Below are 22562 nucleotides of genomic sequence, written 5' to 3' on the forward strand. Positions count from 1 at the left end.
ATATCATAAAATTCACATTTTACAGTTCAATGAGTTTTAGTAAATTTAGTGGTGCAGCCATCACCAAGCTCACGTTATAGAATCCTTCTATCACCCCCAAAACTTCTCTTCTGCTCCTTTTTAATTGAGCTCTATGCTTGCCTACCCTAGGCTCAGGCAGCCACTGATCTGCTTTCTGTTAATATAATTTTCCCTTTTCTAGAATTTTAATATAACTGGTTTCATACTATATATAGTTTTGTGTCTGTGTAGCATGTTAGCATGTTTTTGAAATTTATCTATGTTGTTACATACCATTAGTTCATTTCTCTTCAGTGTTGGATAGTATCCCATTGTGTAGATAATACCATATTTGTTTATCCAGTTACCAGTTGACATACATTTGGGTTGTTGCCAGTTTGGAATTATTATGAATGGAACTGCTGTTAGTACTCATGCATAAGTCTTTGTGTGGACATATGTTTTAATTTCTCTTGGGTAGATAAATAGAAGTGGAATTGCCAGGTTGAATGGTCGTATACATTTAATATTTTAAAAGTCCCATCAGCAGTGTATTAGGGTTCTGATTTCTCCATAATTTGCAACATTTAATATTGTCATTTTTTTTAACTTTAGCTATTCTAGTGGGTAGGTGGTACTGTGCCACTATGGTATATTAATTTGCATTTCCCTCATGACCAATGATGTTAAGCATCTTTTTCATTTGCTTTTTGGCTACTCATCTATCTTTGTTTGTGAAGAATCTGTGCTTACTTCAAATAGCTCACCCATTTATAAGATTTACAGAATTACCATCTTAACAGTATTCTAACCCATGAATATATGTCTCTCCATTTCTATAAGTCTTCTATAATTTGTCAACATCGTTTTCTATTTTTTAGCATATATCTTTAAACTCTTCAAGTATTGTAATTTTTGATGGTGCTGTGGATAGAATTTTTAAATTTATTTTCAGATTATCCTTTGCTGTCATTTCAAAATAAGTCAATTTTTATGTGTGATCTTTTATTCTACAACCTTGCTAAATTCACTTTTTAGTTCTAGATTCCTTAGGCTTTTCTCCTTTCCAATTGTATGCATGTTATTATTTTTTTCTTTCTTAATTGTACTGGTTGGGACCTCCAACATAACATTTAATAGAACTGTTGAGGAGAAAAGTGTTGAGAATGTACCTCCTTGCCTTTTCCTTGACCTTAAGTAGAAAGCATTCAGTTTTTTACCACTGAGTATGATTTAGCTGTAGATTTCTCACAGCTGCCACCCACCCACCTCTGCCCCTCACCCTGACAAATTTTAATAGTTGTAGCTGCTGAATACATTTTAGGAAAACATAGGAAATGTTCAGATACATTCCCCCCAAACAGATGCTGTTGCCCTTGGTGAGCTACCATGTTGCCTAAAAGGTCCACAAAGCTGTGTTTTAAAGAGTTTTGTCATCTCACGGATTCATTTCTGTTGATAGATGAAGCATACTCCCTTTGTTCATACTCATATGTAATGTGTCTAACTATAGTGAGAAAAGCTGGTGATCTGAGAATACTTTTTTTTTCTCAAACCAGTATCATACCACACACCCAAGATGCTATTCTGGCTTATTCTTACTTGAGGTAATGAAAGCAAACCACACTGAGAAATGCTTAAAAATACTTTGTTTGAATTAAATGCTTCTACCAAAGACAAAAATATAAAAGTTTATAGGTAGGTAAATACCACCAAGATTAGATAGAGCCTTAGCAACCATTTTATCAAACCTCATTTATTTTCCTTTACAAATGAGGAAACTGAGACTGGAAAGGTTGTCACTAGCCTCAGATCATGCCTGTGTACTAAATATTGGTGTTTCAGGCAGCCTTTGATCTAAAATTCAAGGTCTGCTATAGTTTCTGACCATTATGACTCCCATTCCTCCCGTCGGCATATGTTCCAGCCCCGCTGACTGGAGCTTCTCATCACGTATTCTTGCCCATCCCTCCCTGAACATCTGCTCTGTCGTCTCCACTGAAACCAGCTTATCTGTTCTGAAGCACCCAGAAGATTTCTTGGTCTTTCCACCAAATTAATACTCCTGATTCTTTTAACCTCCTCTTACTTTGGCTTCCAAGACCTTGCTCAGGATTCAACTTGGGACTCTCGTATGGACCCTTCACGGCAAAATTGTCACCAAATTAGACCAGTTGTAAAAATAATATTAGTCAAAACAATAGGATTTTAAATTACTTTTTTTCAAATTGATAACAAGTTCACAGAATTTTCCTGAAGAAATGTTCTTTCCAGGGTCTTTGATGTATGGAGTTAAAACTAATTTGTGTTCACTACATTATATGCAAATATCTGCTACTAGACACACTAAGTCTTCCTAGGAGATTCTTCCTGTGATTCCCTCTTAAAAAGTGTGGGCCTGAGACCAGCCCTTCAGAGACCCTGGATATAGGGGGATAGGATTCTTCCTTAGAAAGTAAAATTGCAGTTACTCAGGTAATTCTAATACACCCCAAAGTTTGATATACTGCCTATACATTAAATAGCTGTTTTTTCATAGGAAATGCAAAGGTAATTTAAGACCAAATAGAATTACTAGAAATTTTAAGTATGAGGTGATTCACATCATAGAAGTTTTATATCTGATCTAGCTGACTCCATTTTCTTTTACTTTGAGATTTCCGTCTTTTGAGTTTTTAACATGCCTTGCTCCACTGGTCTGCTCTCCCCTGCTAGATTCTAAAATCCTCAGGGGCCAGGACCCAGTGTCACTCTGCAGCTTCTCACATTCCCTGTTTAGAGTATAGCCTGTCGTGGGTACCTGGTCAGTGCTGACTAATAACGTAAAGAAAAAATTAAAAGCCAAAGGAATGTGGTGTTCTCATGAGCCTGCTGGTTATCTTTAGAGGAAAACCTTTTTGTGCGAGTATTTGTAGGCAGGCCCAAGCAGGTGAGCCGGAGGTTGTCTGGGTCAGTCTCCATGCAAATTCTTGAAGCCAAGGTACATGTGCCACTGGAGGGTTTCCCAACTCAATATCTGGCTAAAGGAATAAGGCCTAGAGAGACAACCTTAGCATTACCTATTATTACATACTTTTATCTGCCTTGAATTTCTGTTGGTAGATGGGAGAAAAATCAGAGAAGACATACAGGGTAGGGGAAAAGTATAATAGGCATATGAGTACGCAAAGCAGAGTTTATTCTTGTATTATTGTTTATTAATTATTGTACTATTTTTCCTACAAACAACTGTAAACCTCCTTCTGCCCCACCCTGTATGTACTGTGAGATAGGGTAGCATTGCCTGCTTGGTCTAATTGAAATTATTTGAAAAGCTATGGTTTAATTAAATACTTGACTTTGGGATGGGTGTCATTTATCTGACACATGAATAAGATGGGCTCTTTGGAGGTCACAGACCTACTGTGTGAAAGAAACCACACTAATCTCCCATTCATGCCTAACAAACCGGTCACTCTCTGAGGTAAAATCTAAGCACTTGAGTAACTCAGAAGTTATCTATCTGGTGCCAGCCCAGCCCAGCCCTCTGAACTGACGCAGCAGGAAACACATCATTTGTGTCCTGGCATACAGAGTCCAGCCACCATGTGCATCTCCAGCCTGCAGGAAGGGGGGCATGTCTTACTGCCAAGCAGCACAGACTGACTGGGTGCTTCTTCCATTTAACTAGAATGAGCCTCCTTGTATAACATGTCCTCGTTCCTCATCACTCTGCCCTCCGGAGTGGCCTGTCACAAATCATTCTCCTTACCTGCAAGGCTGCTCGCCGATATTTGAACGCAGCAGCTGTAGTTTTCCAGCACTCTAGTTGCTGCAAGTCCATTCACAGGGAGAGAGAGCTGGTGTAGGAGCATCGAGGACAAGGTGGATGACAGGAACGCCAGACTGGGCCCAGTGTTTGTCTCCACAGTTTTTCTCATCAGAGGCCCTCACAAAGTCTGGGTGTACTTTTTTAACAAAAACTTTCACCTGCCAATGTTCTTCTGAGACTGCCCTGAAGTATTCTCTTTGGTGTAGTTCATGGTTGGCCTCTGTTGCTATGCTTCTCAGAACATAGTGAAAGCGTCTGTCTACACATCTGTCCTCCTGGAATGGGAGGGACCATATCATGTTCTCTGGTGGCCCCAGCTCCTACTGAGGCTCCTAGTGTTATGAGCTCTGGACGAAGGAAGAACAGCTTTATTGAGCACTTGCTGTATACTGAATGCCTGCATCTGTGTTACATCGTTTGACCCCTATGAACGCATCATTGGACAAGTGATACTCCGTTTTTACAGAGGTGAAACCTCAAGCTTTGAAGGCAAATAACAAAGGGAATTCCTGGCATGTGAGCCCCAGTTTGTTGAGTTTCCAGAATCCCACCACTTGTTATGTCCCCAAACTGGTTCATGGGGTACCCTGTTAAGTGAGGAGGTGACCACAGCATGAGTTGTCTGTATATTCAACCATATAGATCTTAGCCCAGTCCTTAAGCACCTGCAGTTCAGAGATGCTTTTTATTGAAAATTGAATGGTAAAAACTTATGTAACCTACTGTGTGAGAGCCGCTTGAACCGGTGTTAGTGTCATCTCACTGCACCGTGTTCAGTAGTGTTCCACGTGCCATTTTTCGGCCCATCTAGATAGATGCTTCTCAAGGATAAGGCCCACTGTGCCTGGGTAACATGAGCCACACTTAATTTTTATTGACGTGTCCATTCCATTTTCTCCTGAGTGCTAATTCATGTCCTTATTTTCCTTGAAAACGTACCCCTCCTGGATATCTTATGCAGTTGACCTCTCTTTGGTGCCCCCGATTTATTACACATAGTGGATTGTATTGATTTTTATTTGCAGTTGATTTCTTGCTTTTCTTCTTGTGTCCTTCAGCTGTTTTCTTCCCTGCGCATCCCCAGCTGTCTTTAATGGCAGGAACTAGTGACATTTTTTTTTCCTTCTCTACCCGGCTCCCACACTAGAGCTCTGTAAACAGTGCACAGATGACCAGTAAATACTTTGGACTCCTTGAGTCTGATAGCTTCTTTCCCTTCCTGGACTGACAGCTCAACCCTGGAGCCTGAATCCTTTATTAGTTGAGATTTCTATAGCATCTTCCCTCTGAAGAGATCAATATCAGTGAAGTTTGTTTCTGCTTCTGGAAAGTGCTTTTACCTAAGCAGACCAAGGTTCTGATAAGATCACACGATAGCCCTGCTTCTCAGCTGTTGGGCCCTGGAGAGGCAGACTCCAAGAAAAGCCTCGCCACTTCCAGTTTTGCCATCCTGTTCTTGGCAACGAGCCTGAATATGGCTGTGACAAATAGCAGTGCAAGCTCTCCAGTGTTGGTTGATACAGCGCTTATGTGCGAAGAGAGAACTTGCATTTGGGGAGCACTGCCGTCTTTTGGGAGGCCGGTATGGAGAAGCTCAGTACCTCTGCCCACTCACCACAGCCCAGTGTACACTGTTTGGGGGTTGTTGACTCCCACACAGTGCCTGGTGTCACTAGTGTCTTGAGACTGAAAGTCATGCCTCTAGGAAACTGGGTTCCTGGGACAGGACCCCCGAAGGGCATGAAACCTAAACACTCAAGTGCTGGATAGGTGGGCAGTTAGTGCTGAGAGGTGATCTCTCCTAGCTAGTGGGAAGAACTGTCCCACTGCAGATTTGGGGAGTCAAGACTGACTGTGAAGTATTGAAACAAAGTTAGAGGCCAAAACTTGCAAAGAATGCATGAGTCAGTCTATAATTCATGGGAGAGGTACCTAAATAATTGGATCAGCTGGCTTCTCTAGGAAATCACTCCCCTTTCCACATCCTTCTGTTCGTACAGACATTATTCCCACCCCTGTTCAGGGCTAGGCAAACTCAGTAAGGAATGAAGATGAGTCCTGTGGGCTCTGCAGATAGATAGAGGTGCACACGTTGAAGCTGCTTGGGTGGGTGCTTCTCGGTGTTTCCAGACTTCGCCTGCCCTTGGTCCTGCTGTTGGGATGGCACCCTTCACTGTCAGATTGGGAGTTACAGCAACCACAGCTACTGAAGCACCTGAGAAACAGAGAAGGGGTGTGAGGTGTTGGAGAGAGGGAGAAGGAAATAAAGTAGGGAAGGATTAGAAGGGTGTGGTAGGCGTGGGAAGTCCACTCACATTTACTCAGGGTGGAGTGATCTTGGGGGGATGCCACTGCTATGCCCTTCTGAGAGTCGGAAGGTGTCTCCTTCTCTGCTGCTGCCTGTGACGTTGCGAAGGAGAGCCACCGCGCTGTCCCGCTTATTCTCTGCCCCTGCACAGCGCCTGGGCATAGTCGGAAGGAGAGGGTGGCAAGAAGTGCCCTTGTTTCCATTGCATATCTCCTTATGATCATGGGGCCTCACCAGCTGTTGTATGTGCTAAAATGTGCAGTGCCTGGGTAGACAACTGGGAGACAGGTGACACTGGCTGCCTGTGCATTCAGTATAGTGCTCAGGGGCTGCAGAGGAGCTGGGGGAAGTGTACCATACAGGTGTTAGGTGCTGTCCTCCAAAATGTTCTAAGTATCAGTCAAATGCTGCCTTTGATACAGGAGAGGCATGTAAGGTGGCAGGCAGTGGCAATGGAAGACATTTATCAGGGGTCAAGGCGACATAGTCTAGCAGTGGTCCACTTGTTTCTAGGGGAGCTGAGCAGGCCTTTCCTCCCTGGATTATAAAGACACCTGCTGTGCACCTTCAGGCCACTGCCGTCCATACACACATTCTTCCTGAAGCACGTCAGCCCACGAGCCCCTGGAAGGTGGAAGTTGCGAGGCGGCACACGGTGCGGTGTGTGTCCTGTGGTTAATACACAGGACGACGTGTACTCTCAAGAGCTGTGCACTGCAGTGTTCCAGATTCACTGAGGAAGGGAAAAATGTTCCAGGTTTACAAATGAAAGGGCCAGGCTTTTGCTAATACTCTTGTTTTAAATTAACTAATTAATTTTTATTTTTAAATTACAGTTGACGTACAGTATTATATTAGTTTCAGGTGTACTACCTCATGATTAGACATTTCTGTAACATACGGAGTGATCACCCCAATAAATCTAGAACCCATCTGACACCATACATAGTTGTTACAGTATTATTGACTGTATTCCCTGTGCTGTACTTTACATCCCCATGGCTATTCTGTAACAATTTGTACTTCTTAATCCCTTCACCTTTTCCTCCCATGCCCTCTAATCCCCCTCTCATCTGGCAACCATGAAAATGTTCTCTGTCTCTATGAGTCTGCTTCTGTTCTCCTTGTTAGTTTATTTTGTTTTTTAGATTCCATGCATATGGAAATCATCTGCAGTTGTCTTTCTCTGTTTGACTTATTTCACTCAGCACAATACCCTCTAGGTCTATACATGTTGTTGTAGATGGCAGGTTTCATTCTTTTTTTTATGGCTAAATCATATTCCATTGTATACATGCACCATTTATTTATTCATTGATGGACACTTAGCTTGCTTCCATATCTTGGCTTTGTAAATAATGCTGCAATAAATATATGGATATATATGTCTTTTCGATTTAGTATACTGGATTTCTTCAAATAAATACCTAGAAGTAGAGTTACTGGGTCCTTCTTTGTCTCTTATAGCCTTTGTTTTAAAATCTATTTTATCTGGTATGAGTATTGCTACCCCAATTTTTGTTTGTTTCCATTTTCATGAAATATCTTTTTCCATTTCTTTATTTTCGGTGTGTGAGAGTCTTGATCTGAAGTCTCTTGCAGACAGCATATGTAAGGGTCTTGTTTTTGTTGATAGATACGTATTTATTACCATGTTGTTATTTATATTTTTTTATTTTGTTTCTTCTTAAAGAAGACCCTTTAACAATTCTTGTAATACTGGTTTGGTGGTGATGAACTCAGAGCTTTTTCTTGTCTGGGAACTTCCTTATCTGTCCTTTGATTCTAAATGACAGCCTTGCTGGGTAGCGTAATCTTGGTTGTAGGTCCTTTCTTTTCATCACTTTGAATACTTCTTGCCAGCCCCTTCTAGCCTGCAGAGTTTCTCTAGGGAAATCAGCTGTCAGTCTTATGGGAGATTTCTTATAGGTAAGTAACTACTTTTCTCTTGCTACTTTTAATATTCTCTCTTAGTCTTTAACCTTTGGCCTCTTAATTATGATGTGTCTTGGTATTGGCCTCTTTTTTTATCTTTTAATTTGTTAATTTTAGAGAGAGAGGGAAAGAGAGAGACATCAATTTGTCATTTCACTTTTTGATGCACTAATTGGTTGATTCTTGTATGTGCCCTGACCAGGGATCAAACCCACAAACTTGGTGTATCGGGACAATGCTCTAACCAACTGAGCTACCTGGCCAGGGCTGTTGTGAGCCTCTTTGGGTTCATCTCGTTTGGTACTCTCTGTGCTTCCTGGACGTGTATGCTCATTTCCCTCACTAAGGAAGTTTTCTGTCAGTGTTTTTTAAAATAAGATTTCAATTCTTTGCTCCCTCTCTTCTCCTTCTGGTACCCCCATGATGTGAATGTTGGTATGCTTGAAGTTGTTCCAGAAAGTATTTTGGATTTTTTTTTTTTTTTTTTGGCTGTTCTGATTGGGTATTTTCTGTCTCCTTATTTTGCACACTGCTGATTTGATCCTCTGCTTTATCTACCCTTCTGTTGATTTCTGGTAATGTGTTCTTCATTTCTGACTGGTTCTTTTTTATGGTTTCCATGTCCTTTTTTATGTTGTTGAAGTTCTAAGTTCCTTGAGCATCCTTATAACCATTGTTTTGAACTCTGTATCTGGTAGTTTGCTTGCTTTCATTTCATTTAGTTATTTTTCTGGAGATTTCTCATGTTCTTTCATTTGAGACCTGTTTCTTTCTTTGTCTCCTCATTTTGGCAGCCTCCCTTTGTTTGCTTCTATGTATTTGTTAGAGCTGCTATGTCTCCTGGTCTTGATAGAATGACCTTATATAGTAGGTGTTCTGTAGGGCCCAGTGGCACAGCCTCCCCATGTCACCCCATGTGGCCCATGTGCACTGTCCTGTTGTAGTTGAGCCTCAATCACTGTTGGTGTCACTGGGAGCAATTGACAGGCCCCCCCGCCCCCAGTTTGATCAGCGGTGGGGACCAACTATGACTACATTGGAGGGGCTGCTGTGCAGGAGCTGACCACACCATGACTCACTTCAGTGGGGCTTTGGTGCCACCAAGTCCACCCCTTGTTTGTTTTGCATTGTGTTACTACTCTTGCATTAAATTGCTCTTCCCTTGTTTTGAACTGTTATCCCAGGTTTAATTTTCCACAGAATGTGGGGTAATTGAGCAAAACACCAGGGTAGAGTAGGGAATGAATATCAGTAGGAATCTGTATGATTATGTTCAGTTTTTCATTATCTGTACTCACCAAACTTATCATGAGTTATAGCAAAGTTTTAATTCCAGGGGAGCATCTACCACCATCTTGGGCATTCTTGGGCTGCCTTTCAAAGCGGCCTCAGCAAATATTGGGTCATATTAATAATGGCAGTAAAAAAAAAACATAATTAGGAAAGTAAGAAAATAAGATATTCCCGGCCAGACAATAGTTTTTAGATCGTGCTCACTGTGCCCCTGTTCACCCAGGTAATTGGAAGTAGGCAGTGTGGTGGTGTTCCTCTCCAGGGCCGGGGCGAGGAGCCCTGTTACCGGCATTAAATATTTTATTGCTAGAAATAATTTTTTTTTGTCTTTTTAATGAGTCAAATGTTGACTCAGATTATTTACTTATTTATTCAGTCTACTTACTAATCTTTACTGAGTTCTAGAGGAACAGCAGGGAATAAAACCGACAGAGTCACTGACCGCATGGTGTGTTTATTCCTTGGAGGAGATGGGCAGGGAACAGACGAACAGGGTGTGCTGATGGGAGTGAGTGCCATGGTGTGACAGGATGGCAGAGAATGAGGGGGGCGGGGGAGCTGCTAGGGAGAGGCCAGCATCTGGAAAGAAGTGAAAACTGAGCTGAGACATAAAAGCTGGAGAGCCAGCCGTTTAGAAAGCAAGTAGGAAAGTGACAGAGCGAACAGTGCCGGCGGCAGAGGCAGGAGCACGCCGGGCACATCTGGGGGCCGGGAGGACAGCAGTGGGCCTGGAGTGCAGCCCACGGGGGGGGGGGGGGGTAGAGAGGCAGGCAGGCAGGGGCGCGCGGGAGGGCTCATAGGCCTTTGCAAGGAGTTAGAATTTTATTCTAAATTAGTGGGAAGGTATTGAAGAGTTTTAAGCAAAGGAGTGGCATGATCTGATTTACATTTTTACAATACCCCTCTAGGAGATAAACATAACTAGTGCATGTGTGGACTCAGGAATTCAGAAGAACTGGGAGTGGTGGTTGCTTTGCCTCTGAGGAGGGTAATTGAGAGAATGGGGCTGGAGACTTAACTTTTTGCTGAATATTATTTTATACAAGTTGAGTTTCTATTATATTCATGTGTTATCTATTCAAAGAGGAATTAATTAACAAATGTTAAAAAGTAAAGCTCAGGTCAATTATCCTAAAAAATAAAAGAAAAAGATTTCACTCTAACTACTGTGAAGGAGAAGGCCTGGAGGGCAGCAAAGGCAATCCCGGCCCTGCTGGCTTTCTTTCCTGTTCCATCAGCATGCTGCACTCATTCCTGCCAGAGGACTGTTGCATGAGATGCAGAGAGGCAGGGCAGATTCAGAGCATCACCTAGAGGAACAGCCAACAGATTACTACAAAAGATGATGTGAGGGTAAGGGAAGGGGCGGAATGGAGAATGAGTCCTGGGTTTGGCCTGAGCAGCTCTGTGGGTGTGGTGTCATTGCCTGAGGCCGGGAAGATCGGAAGATGGGCTAATAATATAGGAGTTAAGAGGCTTGGGAGTTCTGTTTTGAGCGTGTTGAGATTCCTATTAGCTAGTCTAGTTGGAGGTGTTTGACAAGTAGGCAGTTGCATATAGGAGTTTGGAGTTTTGGGGAAGAATTTGTGGATGGAAACAAATTCAAGCAACATCAACATTTAGATTATACTGAAGCCTTGGGTCTGGATGAGATTGCTTAAAGGGGGGATGTAAAAGGAGCAAATGCAGGTAAGACCACATGCTGTGGTGGTTTTGGAAGAGAAGCCAGTAAAGGAGTCCAAGGAGCACCAGCCATTGAGATGGGAGGAAAATCAGGAGTGTGATCATTGCCAAAGACCAGAGAGGGGAGTACTTCAGTAAAGAGGAAGAAATGACAAATGCTGCTGAGAGGCCAGGGTGAGGAGATTGGATTTGGCCACTTGAATTCTTGACTGTCTTGTACTTGTCTCCCCCAGGGTTCAGAAAACACAGTCTATTTATAACTAACCTCTCATTCACTCACTCAGCCAAAATATTATGCGTGAGCCACACACTGTTCTAGGCATAGGGGGCGTGTGATAAATTACAGAGGCATCGTCCTTGTTTTCATAAAATCTAGTTAGAGAAAAAGTTAAGTGAAAAAATTATACAAATGACCTTACAGTTATAATTGTGACTAGTGACTGAAGGAGAAGTCCAAGATACCATGAAAGCATAGAATGGGATCCTGGCCTACTCTGGGCATCTAGGACGGTCTTCTTGAGGAAGAGCCCTTAAAATAGTTCTGAAGAAGCAAGAATTTAATCAGGAGGTCTAGAGCATAGAGTTAACAGGAAGTGAATGGCATAAGGGGAATGAAAGAGGCAGCGGAACAAAAGCACACTGCGATGGTGATGTTTATTCTGATTCTCAGGAAACCATTAAAGGGGTTGAATATAAAAGTCTGCATATCACAGATAGGGGTGTATGGAATTACTTTGGCTGCTAGGAGGGTGGATTTGATGTCGGTGACCACCTAGAGGAGGCTCTTGGAGTAGCCTTGGCAAGAGATACTAGTGGCTTTGACCTGATGGTGGCAGTAGAGATGGGAAGAAGAGAATGGATTTGCTTTTTGGAAATAGCGTCCACAGGACTTGGTAATTAAATGTGAAGAATGAGGAAGATACCAGTTGATGACTCCAGGTTTGTTCCTGAGCCTCTAGCTGCATGGTGGCCTCATTCTCTTAAAATGGGGGACACTGAAGGACAAGTAGATGTAGGTTTATGGGGAAGTAGTAGCAAGTGTCCCATTTTTGACATCTTAAGTCATATCCAAGATACCAACTAGATTGTTGGATACAGAGTCATGGAGCTCCAAAGAGAGTTCTGTGCCAGGGAGAGAAATTTCAGAGTTGTTGGCATATATAGTTAGAATATTAAACTTTGGGAGAGCATGTGGTGAGATAAAGAGAGAGACCTAATATTAGAATAGTTCTAGTATTTTAAGGACAGTAGATGAGGTGTCACCAGAGAAAGAAAAGGGAAACAAGGAAAGCAAGTACGTCAGAGGGCCCATGGGAGTAGTCGGTGAGAACTGAAAAGGGCCCGTTGGATGTAACACGTTCAGGCTCCATTCATGTGGTGGTGTTCTACCCAGACTGTAACTATTTGAAGTTTTCATATCTGAGCCCCCTCCCCACCCACTCCCCAAGTGAAATGGATCTGGGCTATGAGGTCAGCTCCTACGGCCCATCCAGAGAAGAATTCTCTAGAATCCTGGAGTGGGCTGTCCATTCAGTGGTGGGTTTAACTGTATATAGTCCATAATCTGACTTCAAATTTGAACTCATGTCTGCAGCCAAAACAGTTTTCTGCCACGGAATAAGTCTCTTTTCCTCCAGGGGAGATGTGTTTAAATAAACTAACTAAACGTGGAGAACAAGAAGTCAGCCTTTCAGACTGCCTTCCCCTCCCCCCGACACACAACAGTAGACGGCAGATGTTGTGGGACTTGTGACATTAGAGCTCAAATTTTGTGAAAACAGAGAAGCGTGCTTATACTCCTAAGGTCCTCAGAATGACATTTTTGAGGTATTATGAGAACAAGAAGCATGTGGGCTTCTCACCTTTAAAAGAAGCACATAAGACAAGCGCGCGGTGCAGTCTGGGTAAAGCATAGCGTGCTTGCAGCGTGTCCACAGCCCGGTGCGCTCTCTCTCTCTCTCTCTCTCTCTCGTCCTTTCACTGCAGCTCCTGGCCTGACAGTCTCAGGGAAATAAGCACAGGGCTCTTTGACACACGTCAGGACGTGACCAAACTTGGGAATGCACATGCTCTGCCTCTGCTCAGGAAAGAGGCTTGCAGAATTCTCCGCCATACCTGTGGAGAAGCCCCGCAGGAGCAAAGAAGCTGCTCTCTGCTGTCCTTGGAAAGTTTCTGTGTCCCTTTCATGGTGTCCCTAACCACGGAGTGCTTTCCAGCCTGCCGTGTATGTGGTCTTCATGCATTTAAATCAGGTTTCTCTAAAATTTGCATATCTCCAACAGCAGTCTTTATGGAACTTATCACTTACCCTGCATTTATAGTCTGTGCAGAGGGGTTGGCGGAGAGGGACGGAGGGGACTTGTGCAACACATGCTTAGAGGAAGATTTTCGTGTTCCTTCTGCTTTGTCAGTAGGGGCTTCTCAGAGGAGAAGGGAACCAGAGCCTAGACTGTGAAGTAAAAGACTGCGGAGCAGAAGGGAAGCCCTGGGGTGGGGGCTCTCAGCCTGAAGCCGGGTGTGTCAGGTGGCAGAATGACAGCAGCTGGAAGAGCCGCCCCAGTCTCAGCAGCCTTCTCTGTGGGATGACTCGATGTGCACTAGCTGCTCTGATGCCCACAGCAGCCCCACAGCAGCCCCATGTCGCAGGGGACGCGCCTGGGGCTTGGGAAGGGTGAACAGCTAACCCGAGACCGCTCAGCTGTTAGGGCGGCGCAGCTGGGACTGGAACCCAGCGCTCGGGTTCCGAAGCACGAGCTCCTCACTGGATTATCTGGAAGGAGAACTTGAGAGTCCCCTTTAAGTAAGGGACTTGCCATAGGTCTCTTCAACTTCTGTCACGTTGTTTTTGTACTCCCTGCAACCCCAGCATGTGGATTGAAAGGCTAGCAGAGAAAAATGTAGAAAGTGTTCCTTTCTTTTCCACGTGTTGTTTTGGAGAGAGACACGTGGCATTTACAGTCTGACGCCCCCAATGGCATTGTCACTCAGACACTCTGTGACATGGATGCACGGTCTCTGGCCAGTTCAGCCTTCAGGACGGCCAGCCAGGCCACAGTCCCCAGCTCGCCATGGGCCAGGCCTGCCCTCGGGGGCGGTTGGGTAATACAGACGTGGCCCTTTTTCTTTTCTCCGCTACATCTTTGGAGCTGGTTTTCTAGAAGACATTTCTGTTTGAGAAGATAATCTTTTAAAGGACAAGGAAATGCTGAAAAAGAAGGCCAAACAGATCAGGAGCCTGCTGAGAGGAAGAGAAGGTCACCCCAAAACACTGGACGGTTTCTGCAGGTACCTCGCTGTTCTCCTGAGGCACGGCAAGGAGGCTGGGAGTGCAGGCGCTGCCTGGGGTTCTTCAGATCCTAAAACCTGCCCCAGGTGCCAGGAGATGAATGCTGCCTGCTTTCAGCCCCTGAAATGAAATGATGTTTGAAAGACCGAGTCATTATTCCAGTGGCAAAAACTGCCTTGAGCTCTTTTCTCTTAGTTTTTAAACGTGTGTTCATCCCTAGATAAAACAGCCTGCATCATGGGGCCTGCGGCAGCTCCTTCTCCTTGTGCACGAAGAGCTGGGAATGCTCGCTCAGAGGCGGGCTCCCACCGGTCGGGGTGATGGCACGGGATCCTTCATGGCACTGCCCCACCCCCACCCCCCACCCCAGTGGCAGAAATAAGTTAGTCCTCCTAGAGGCAAGAATGAAGAGTGGAGGACTTGTTTTCTGAATGTCAGGTAAAGTGAGGCTGCCAGAGTCGGGTGATGGAAGAGGACATTATTGGGACAGAACGAACATTCCCTGCAGAGGAGAGAAAAGGGGTCATTAGAGTTTCTGCAAGAATGGGGCTGTCTGGAGAGACGACAATAAAGAGTACCAAGAGTGGTGAATTTTTTATACCTTTAAAGTGACATATGTACACACTGCGTCCGGAGCCTCATTACGCTGGACCTGGGACATAGCTCCCTCTCCCCGCGCCGCTGGCTGCTCTCGGAGAGCCGGCGGCCGAGTGCGCGCAGCTGCCTCCGCGGCCCCTGACCTGCGGCTCCCGCGTCTCTGCCTCCTGTCACGCTGCTTTTTGTTCTGGTAACTTTTAGCTTGTATCCAGCTGGTATTTTAATTTAGGGGGGTGGGGGGCAGGTGGTTGCTTCTGTTTTAGAATCGTTTCAGTATGATTTAGTGGTTTTTATTAAATTATTAAGTAGAATGTTCTGCTTCTTGACGTGTGATGCTTTTCCCTCCACCGTGCAAAGGCGGGGATAGAGGAGAATGTAAAGCAGATGCAGTTCATTCCCGAAACACCTGCAGCTGCCCTGCCTGCTCCATGAAGTAAATGCATTGAGACCCTTTAATACGTTTCAGTGCTACAGATTTTGCCTTGGGGATCGGGTCAGTGGCTGTGGTGTAATCCAGGGATTGCCGCTGGTGGGAGTGTAAATGGCTCTAATGCTTTCCAACAAGCTTCCCTGTAGCCGCCTGCTATTAAACACTTGGGCTTACAAATGAGCTATGAGGTCAGTTAGCTGTCCTGAGCTTTAAGAAACTATTACCTTGCTGGAGAAATATGATTCTTTTTTTTCTAACGAGCTTGCTTGGCCATTTTAGACACATGGGTCAGGCATATTTGTCATTCATCTTTTAAATAGGCCCTTTATACTGCAAGTGGTGCCTATTGATGAGATTTGAGGCGTTTGAGGCGCCCTTACCTAGGTCTCAGGAAGCTTCTGGAGGTCTGGGGTCGGCTCGGTTTCCTGGAGGGCATGCGCACCTGTAGGAGCAGCTGCCGATTTTCCTCCTAACTGGACACTCCTGCCAGGGCCACAGCAGCAGACTGCGGCGGGCACCCCGGGACCGACGTGCCCGCCAGCTCCGGCTGCTCAGGGCCTCAGTCCCCTAGGCTTGTCAGTATTTTTAGGTTCTGCTCACTTTGACAATTGGAAATTCAAATGAGCAAGAAAGTGTAAAACATTTCTTGCAAGTGAAGTAAAAACACCCCAGCAGCTGGAGCTGAGGCCTGCCCTGGTCCCTGCTTTTACTAAAATGGCCGCTTTGGGGGAGCCTCCGAGTGAGGGGGGTCTGCGAGGAAACGATTGTGTAACTAATTGAAGTCCCGAAGTACCCAGAGCTGCCCAGTTTTGCCGACTTTCACTGGTGCTTTTTACTCCAAGATAAAGCTGAAAAGCAGCATCTCAGTGTGGCAGGAATTGAATGACAATGACAAGGGCTCAGGCTTTGAACGTGAATTTTGGCCTCCCTTTCTTTGTCTCCCATAGGAAATTCCATAGAGAAAGACAGTTCCAGCCTCTGATTAAGCCTTAGGGTGTGGAAGGAAGTGCCAGCGAGGGGTCCAGGGCCTCAGCCAAAGGAAGGGGCTTCATTGCCTGCAGGATATCAGCGTCTTCCTCCAGCTCGTCCTCCACTCCTTCCTCTGCCCCAGCTCAGCCATTTGCTGTGGCCTGTAGGTGGGGGAGCAGTGAGGGAGGGGAGCGGGCAGGTGAGGCCTGCGACATGGTTTCGCTGCCCTCAGGGCCTTGCCTGCCTGAATGGAGAAGTAGAGGACACAGGCCCTTTCTCCTCCAGCCCCTGAGGCCTTTGAGTGTTCTTCTTAGGCAGCCATTGCTGTTGGTTTTGGTAAACAAGTGTGTAAAACAGGAAATACTGTTGCAACTTTTATAGCACTTTAGCGAGGTGTTGGGTGTTATGTTATCTCTGCCTCATGATGGCGTTTCTACAGATTGTTCTTGATCATTTTTGTTTAGTTTTAAAATACCCTGGCCAGCAGAGGTGAGGTTTAACTGTGGATGAGTTCACCTGAATGAATTGTGTAACTTTCAGGTATTAGCTTGGCAAAAGCTGCAGGATCAGGTCAGAAGTTTGGTTTCCCACCAAATGAGCATTTTTAGAATCCTGCATGTCAGACCTGATGAATCTTGGGAGAATGAGCCTCAGGTCCATTTTATGTTGGGAATGTGTTTTCAGGACCATCATGTTGGGCCTCCTCAGGTTTCTGTGGCTCATTGAGTCACGGGCCCCAGGGCCACGGCAGGAGGGTGGAGGGTGGAGTCCAGACGTGCTTGTTTATACCCATGAGCGGCCTTCATTGAAATGCCTGCTGCCCCCAAGATTCCCCCCAGGCCTCTGTGTTCAGGATGAGTGGTGAAATGCTACCCTCTGCTCTTCTCATTCCATCGGATCCTTTTGGGACAGAGTTAGATAGGTCTCGGAATATTTATTTGTTCATTCATTCATTCATTCATTCATTTGCTTATGCCATGACCCTGTGTCTCTGATGGTCACAGAGTCAGGGAAGCTCCTGCTCTCTCGCTGTCTCTTGCCATCCACAGCCAGAGGCTCGGGCCACGTCCTAGGGTGAGCCCTCCAGGTGGCTCAGCCACAGTGGCTGTCTAGACAGGCTTTCTCTCCCTCCCTTCCCGATGCTGTCTACTCAGAGGAAGGTTCTTTCACACTAAGAGTGTAGTTGCTGGAGACCTTCCAGCCCAGTTCACCAGGGCGCACAGTGGTATCGCCTGCTGTGGTCCGGCCTGCTGTCCCTCTCTTGTGCCCAGGATGGCCTGGCTGATGTGGGAGAGGGGCCTGGAGTGGAGGGCGGACCATGGGCCAATGCTCATGGAGCTGCTGCCTCACCCTCCCTGTTTAATCAAGGGCTCATCCCAAGTTGCTTTTCAGTGCCAGCAAGCAAAGAGATGCCCACAAACGTTCTTGAGCGTTTAGTGCAGATTTACCAAAAACAGCCCTGGCAGCCTTAAAGGAGCTCTGCGGCTTCCTCCTGGGCCAGTGTTTCCTGGGGCACGTGGCACAGCGGGAAAGGCCCGGGGGTAAGCCACAGTTAGCAGGCAGATCACATCTTCAAAAACTTTTGCCTTGTGTGTCTTCCTCTCTTCTGGAGGTCAGCATCCTTTTCACCATATTCTCCCACCCCGTGTTTCTCCTGTCCCTCCAAAGCACTGCACAGCATACAGCTGTTGTAAGCAAAAGTGTATTGAAATGTTTTTAGAACTACATGAAGCTGAGCTGTACACCTGCTGAACCAATCAACATATGTCTTACAAGCCCCTGGAAAAAGAAATAAATAAAAATGAAAAAAAAACTACACGAAACTGATCTATGGGGGCATAAAGGGAGTGTAGATATGTGCGGGTTGTGTGTATGTGAATGAATGAGTGAATTCGATTTTGATACATAAAATCGGGGAAAATTGTGTGATAATATCAAAGCCTGCTCAGCTCCTCAGCTCAGTGTCCTTTGTGCTTTTGTCCCCTCTGGACAGGGCCTTGTTTTGCTCCCTCTGGAAAGGCCCTGGCTGGTTTCCGGTGAACGGTGTAGAGGATGATGGCCTGGCCCAGGTGGGGGCTGTGAGTCCCCTGGTGCTTTAAACTGTTTATCACGGAAGTTAGGAACAGTCTTCTTCCCCAGCAGCCGGAACACAGCTCTCTCCATACCCAGCTTGGTCTCCAGAATCCCATCGCAGAGTAATTGAAAGTTCACGATACTTGCACTGGTTTCTGGAAACAGATCTGTGGGTACCCAAGAAAGAAGGATGAAGGTCCATCCCACCCAGTTACTCCCACCCTCCCCAGTGTTCAGGGCAGCCCGCTCCGAGTACTGACCCTGAAATGCATTGAGCTGCTCGGTGGCTGTCAGTCAGTAGATGAGACCTGCTCCGCCTCCGGGACAAGTTCCTCGTATAACTCCCCCTGGTGAGTGATCCTGAGAGGAGAGCGAATTGAGCTTAATTTATGCTGTCTGATAACCTCAGTGCAACAGCTTGGGAAGTTAGCTTTCCAGAAATTTCCCCAGGGAGTTACAGTGCCATATATTCTAATTGTTACCAGCACTGCTCCAAAAATTTAGCTGCTGTTTAGTGGTTTTCACCTTTCAAAAATCAAAGCCAAGTGTCAAGGCATGTCTAACAGAGGTTCACAGAACTCTGGTAGAGAAATGAGGTGTTTGGGGCTGGTTGGAGAATCCTTGGATGGGTAGAGAATATCAAGAAGTTGCTGTGGTTGGCACCCTGGGGGCTTCCACATCTACCTAGTTGGCTGCCCTCTTGCTGTCGGAGGGCAGGCGAAGCAAAGTGGTGGGGTGGGTGGGTAGGATGAGACTGGAGCCTCTCCCCTCCGCCCCAGTCTGCCTTTGACTCGTTAGATGTTAGGCTGAACTGAGGCCAAGTTCATTTTAGGGATAATTCATTTCCTGCTACTTCTACTCAACCAGTGTTATTCATCAGAAGGAGAGAGGAGCCTCTGGGACCTTCTCCTGAGTCGTCCCAATATTTTGAAGAAAAGGAAGGGGCATTGGGGGTGCCCCAACCTGTTGTTATAGATGCTGAACATACGGAAATGAAATACACGTCCTGCCACCACTCAGCAGGTGCCCCACCCTAAGCTGGGACCTGGCAGCTTCTCCCCATCAGGTGGGCTTTGCTCCACGAAGATGATTGTGCTGGGTGGATGGGGAGCTCATACTGAGATGGTCCGTGTGTCCACTGTGAAATCCTTTAGGAGAAAAACAACTGGTTTTCAGTAGCTTCGAGTACTGAACTTACCAGTAAATATAACACGTGAGCTCATTTATCTTAATTTTGCTTTTGGACCAAGTGGGAGGTCAGCTTCTCAGGAGACAAAAATTTCGTCTCTGTTTTTTTCCTTACACCCAGTTCAAATTCAGAGTGGAGCGCACTCCCCGGGAAGCAGTTAATAACGTGCTTTCTCCGGCAGTGGTGGTCCTGGCCCAGCCCGCGTGTGCGTGCGCAGCTCAAGCTCAGGGCAGTGCGGTGGCAGCCGCGGAATATTCTCTGGGTGAAGTTTATCTTAGAAGTTAAGGCTGCTGAAACTTATGTCCATCCTGGCCTCTCAGTCTTGGCTTCAGCTGCTGCTGTTCCTCTAAAATCACTGCCTCCACCCCTCGTCTCTGCAAAGAAAAGAAACTGAGGAGGTGGAGATAGACGGATTAAAGTTTGCAAGTGGCGGCTGCCCTGGCTGTCGGGGTGCAGGCTTAAAAGAAAGACGTCACTGAGAATAGATGCCTTTTGCTTGGACAATGAGAGGGAGCACTGGGTGGCAGGCAGGCCACTGAGGGAAACCTGCCACGGGCTCAGGGAGAGGTGGTTTTGGAAGGGATTCAGGTTCACTTACAGGTTGGTCCTGTGGACATGGTGTGAGCTCATGGGACTTGGACGTGTGGCCAGGTACAACTGATGGGATGAGGAGCCAGCCAGCATTGGCAGGTGTCTTCCCAGCCCAGATTTTCCCCTCCCCCAAAGGGAGACTCGGGGTGCATCAGTGCCTGTCTCCTATACACACCCAATAATTGACTGCATTCCTAGGAAACTGACCAGAGGAGGGGGAGGAACAGTCACCTTCTAATGTCGCTGTGTGTTCCCTTTGTCCTCTGAGCCTCTCTGCTGACCCCTGAGGCCTCCTCTCATGGTTTCCTATCAGAGAGACTCCCACCCCCTGCTCCCCCTCCCTCAGCCTTTGTTCGCCCAGCCTCACCAGCGTCTCCCTCAGACTCCTCTATTCTGGAAGGAGAGGACCCACCCTGCAGCCTCCACTGGCGGGAGGCCTGGGTGTGGGGACTCAAACTCCTGCCTGCCACGTGGAGTTAGAAGCATCAGCTTCCTTTGAGATGATGATGATTAGAGCCCTGCATTTCTGATTTTTTCCTCTATTTGTATGTAATACATTTTCCAGCACTTGAAATAATTCATTTTCCTTTGAGAGTCCCCATTCACTTGCGGGTTGTGGTTTGATCACTCCCACGATCCCCCTGAAACCTAAGCTGTGCAGGAGGTAGAATATAAACTAAGCTGTAATCACTTATGCTGCTCCCTCTCTGCCCCCTGGAAATGGTGGTGCCCTGGGGTGGACATTCCAGTTTGTCAGGACCATGGGCATGCTGAGCCGGCAGCTATGAGCCCCCTCTTTCCTAGAGAGGGACCTGCCTCACAGCCGCAGCCTCTCTGGGGTTCTGCCTTCAGGGTCCATCCGGGCAGGGGCAGGATTAAACGCAAAGTCAGCCTGTGGAGCAGCTGCCCTTGGCTCTTGGCAGGGCTCTTGCCCCTGGAATGTTCTGAGGATGTCACACTGACTCAAGGAGGAGCTGTGGCTGTGCTGGCAGTCTTGCTGGGGCTGCAATAAACTCCTCAGTAAGCAGGAGCCCCTGCTGTGGCCACCCACTCACTGAGGTGCCCCCTCCTCCTGGGCTTGGGCACTTGGAAGCTGCCCTAACCCTGTTTTCTTGGCTTCTTCCGCTTCTGCAGGTTACGTGTTCTGTATGTTACATCGCCTCCCCGAGCAGCATGACTGTACATTTGACCACATGGGCCGCGGCCGAGAGGAAGCCATCATGAAAATGGTGAAACTGGACCGGAAAGTGGGGCGCTCCTGCCAGCGCATTGGGGAGGGGTGCTCCTGAAGGCCGGGCACGGCCACCACGTGACGCTGTTCTTAGTTCACTAATGTTAGCCTTATTTAGGACAAAGTCAGCCAGACACCTTGTACTGGGCACGCGTCAGACCACAGCCAGTCCGTTTCCTTTCTTTAGCCAGCCATCCTGGTACTGTAGTTTAGGGGTTGATGGTGGTTGAAATTGATTTCTGGCTGGTTACTAAGGTGCCTGCTAGCCATTGTATAAAATTAAAACATGAAGAATATTTTTTGTTTGAGCATGGCTAGTGGATTTAAAACAACACATACCTGTCACTGCTGGAGTCAAACTTATAAAAAGCCTTAAGCGGAAAGTGTTCCAGACGGAGACTCTTGAGTTAATAGAGGAGTAGAAGCTGATGTTCAAGTTCCCACAGCGCACATGGCTCTGCCAGAAACTCTGGTTAATGTCCGGCCTTTCACCTCTTCCCTTATCCTTAGTCCCAGTAGCCAGAATGCCTGAGGGCCACGCGTGCCTTGGCCACAGCGGGCTGCTGAGATTGGCCACGTGGCTTGGCTGGGTGGTGGCCTTGCTCTCCCACAGAGCGGAAATGGGGGTGGGGGAGCAGGTTCTTATGAAAATCTTAGGAAATTTTGTACCTGACTTGCTATGAAAAACTCATCACATGAGAAGAGAAACAATTGCTTCACTTTGAAAATTAGCTCCACTCAAGACTAGTCCACGCATGAAAACCACCTTCCTACACAGGACCTCGTGGTCAGGAGAAGCAACCAGGGGCGCTCCCTGCCCCCGCGGGCTCTGGTTTGCCACTTGCCAAGTACAGGGGTCTGGCAATGGATCAAATAAGGCTAATTACTGCAGCACGGCAGCTGTGGCTGGGCTCCACAGACTGGCCTCTGCCGCTAGATTTCTATATTGGGAGTTTTTAAAAGACGTTTCATAGCCAACAGGAATCGCTAGAAGCGCTGGGCAGCACCTGGGAAGCTGCTGTCCACAGACAGACGCTGCCCTTCCAGCAGGAGCCTGCCCCGCCCCCAGGGGCCGCGAGAAGGACGCCCCGCCTCTCGGGTCTGTGCAGCCCTGTAGTCCCAGGACAACCGGCCCACATCATCCACACAGCAGACGTAGCGGGGGG

The 22562-nt window shown here is 46.6% G+C and overlaps 1 protein-coding gene across 4 annotated transcripts in view; it reads left to right on the plus strand.

Annotated features, from left to right (window-relative positions):
- Positions 1–21692, plus strand: part of ZFAND3 (zinc finger AN1-type containing 3) — a 347078-nt gene extending 325386 nt beyond the window's left edge. For all 4 annotated transcript variants that reach the window (XM_090282337.1, XM_090282336.1, XM_090282335.1 and 1 more), the window contains one exon: positions 21300–21692. In XM_090282337.1, the coding sequence (XP_090138463.1) occupies positions 21300–21454 (155 nt within the window). In that variant the 3' untranslated portion in view covers positions 21455–21692. The remainder of the gene's footprint in view (positions 1–21299) is intronic.
- The last annotated feature ends 870 nt before the right edge of the window (positions 21693–22562 follow it).

Source organism: Furipterus horrens, unplaced genomic scaffold (assembly GCF_987537825.1).
Source record: "Furipterus horrens unplaced genomic scaffold, mFurHor1.1.pri manual_scaffold_6, whole genome shotgun sequence".
NCBI lineage: Eukaryota > Metazoa > Chordata > Mammalia > Chiroptera > Furipteridae > Furipterus > Furipterus horrens.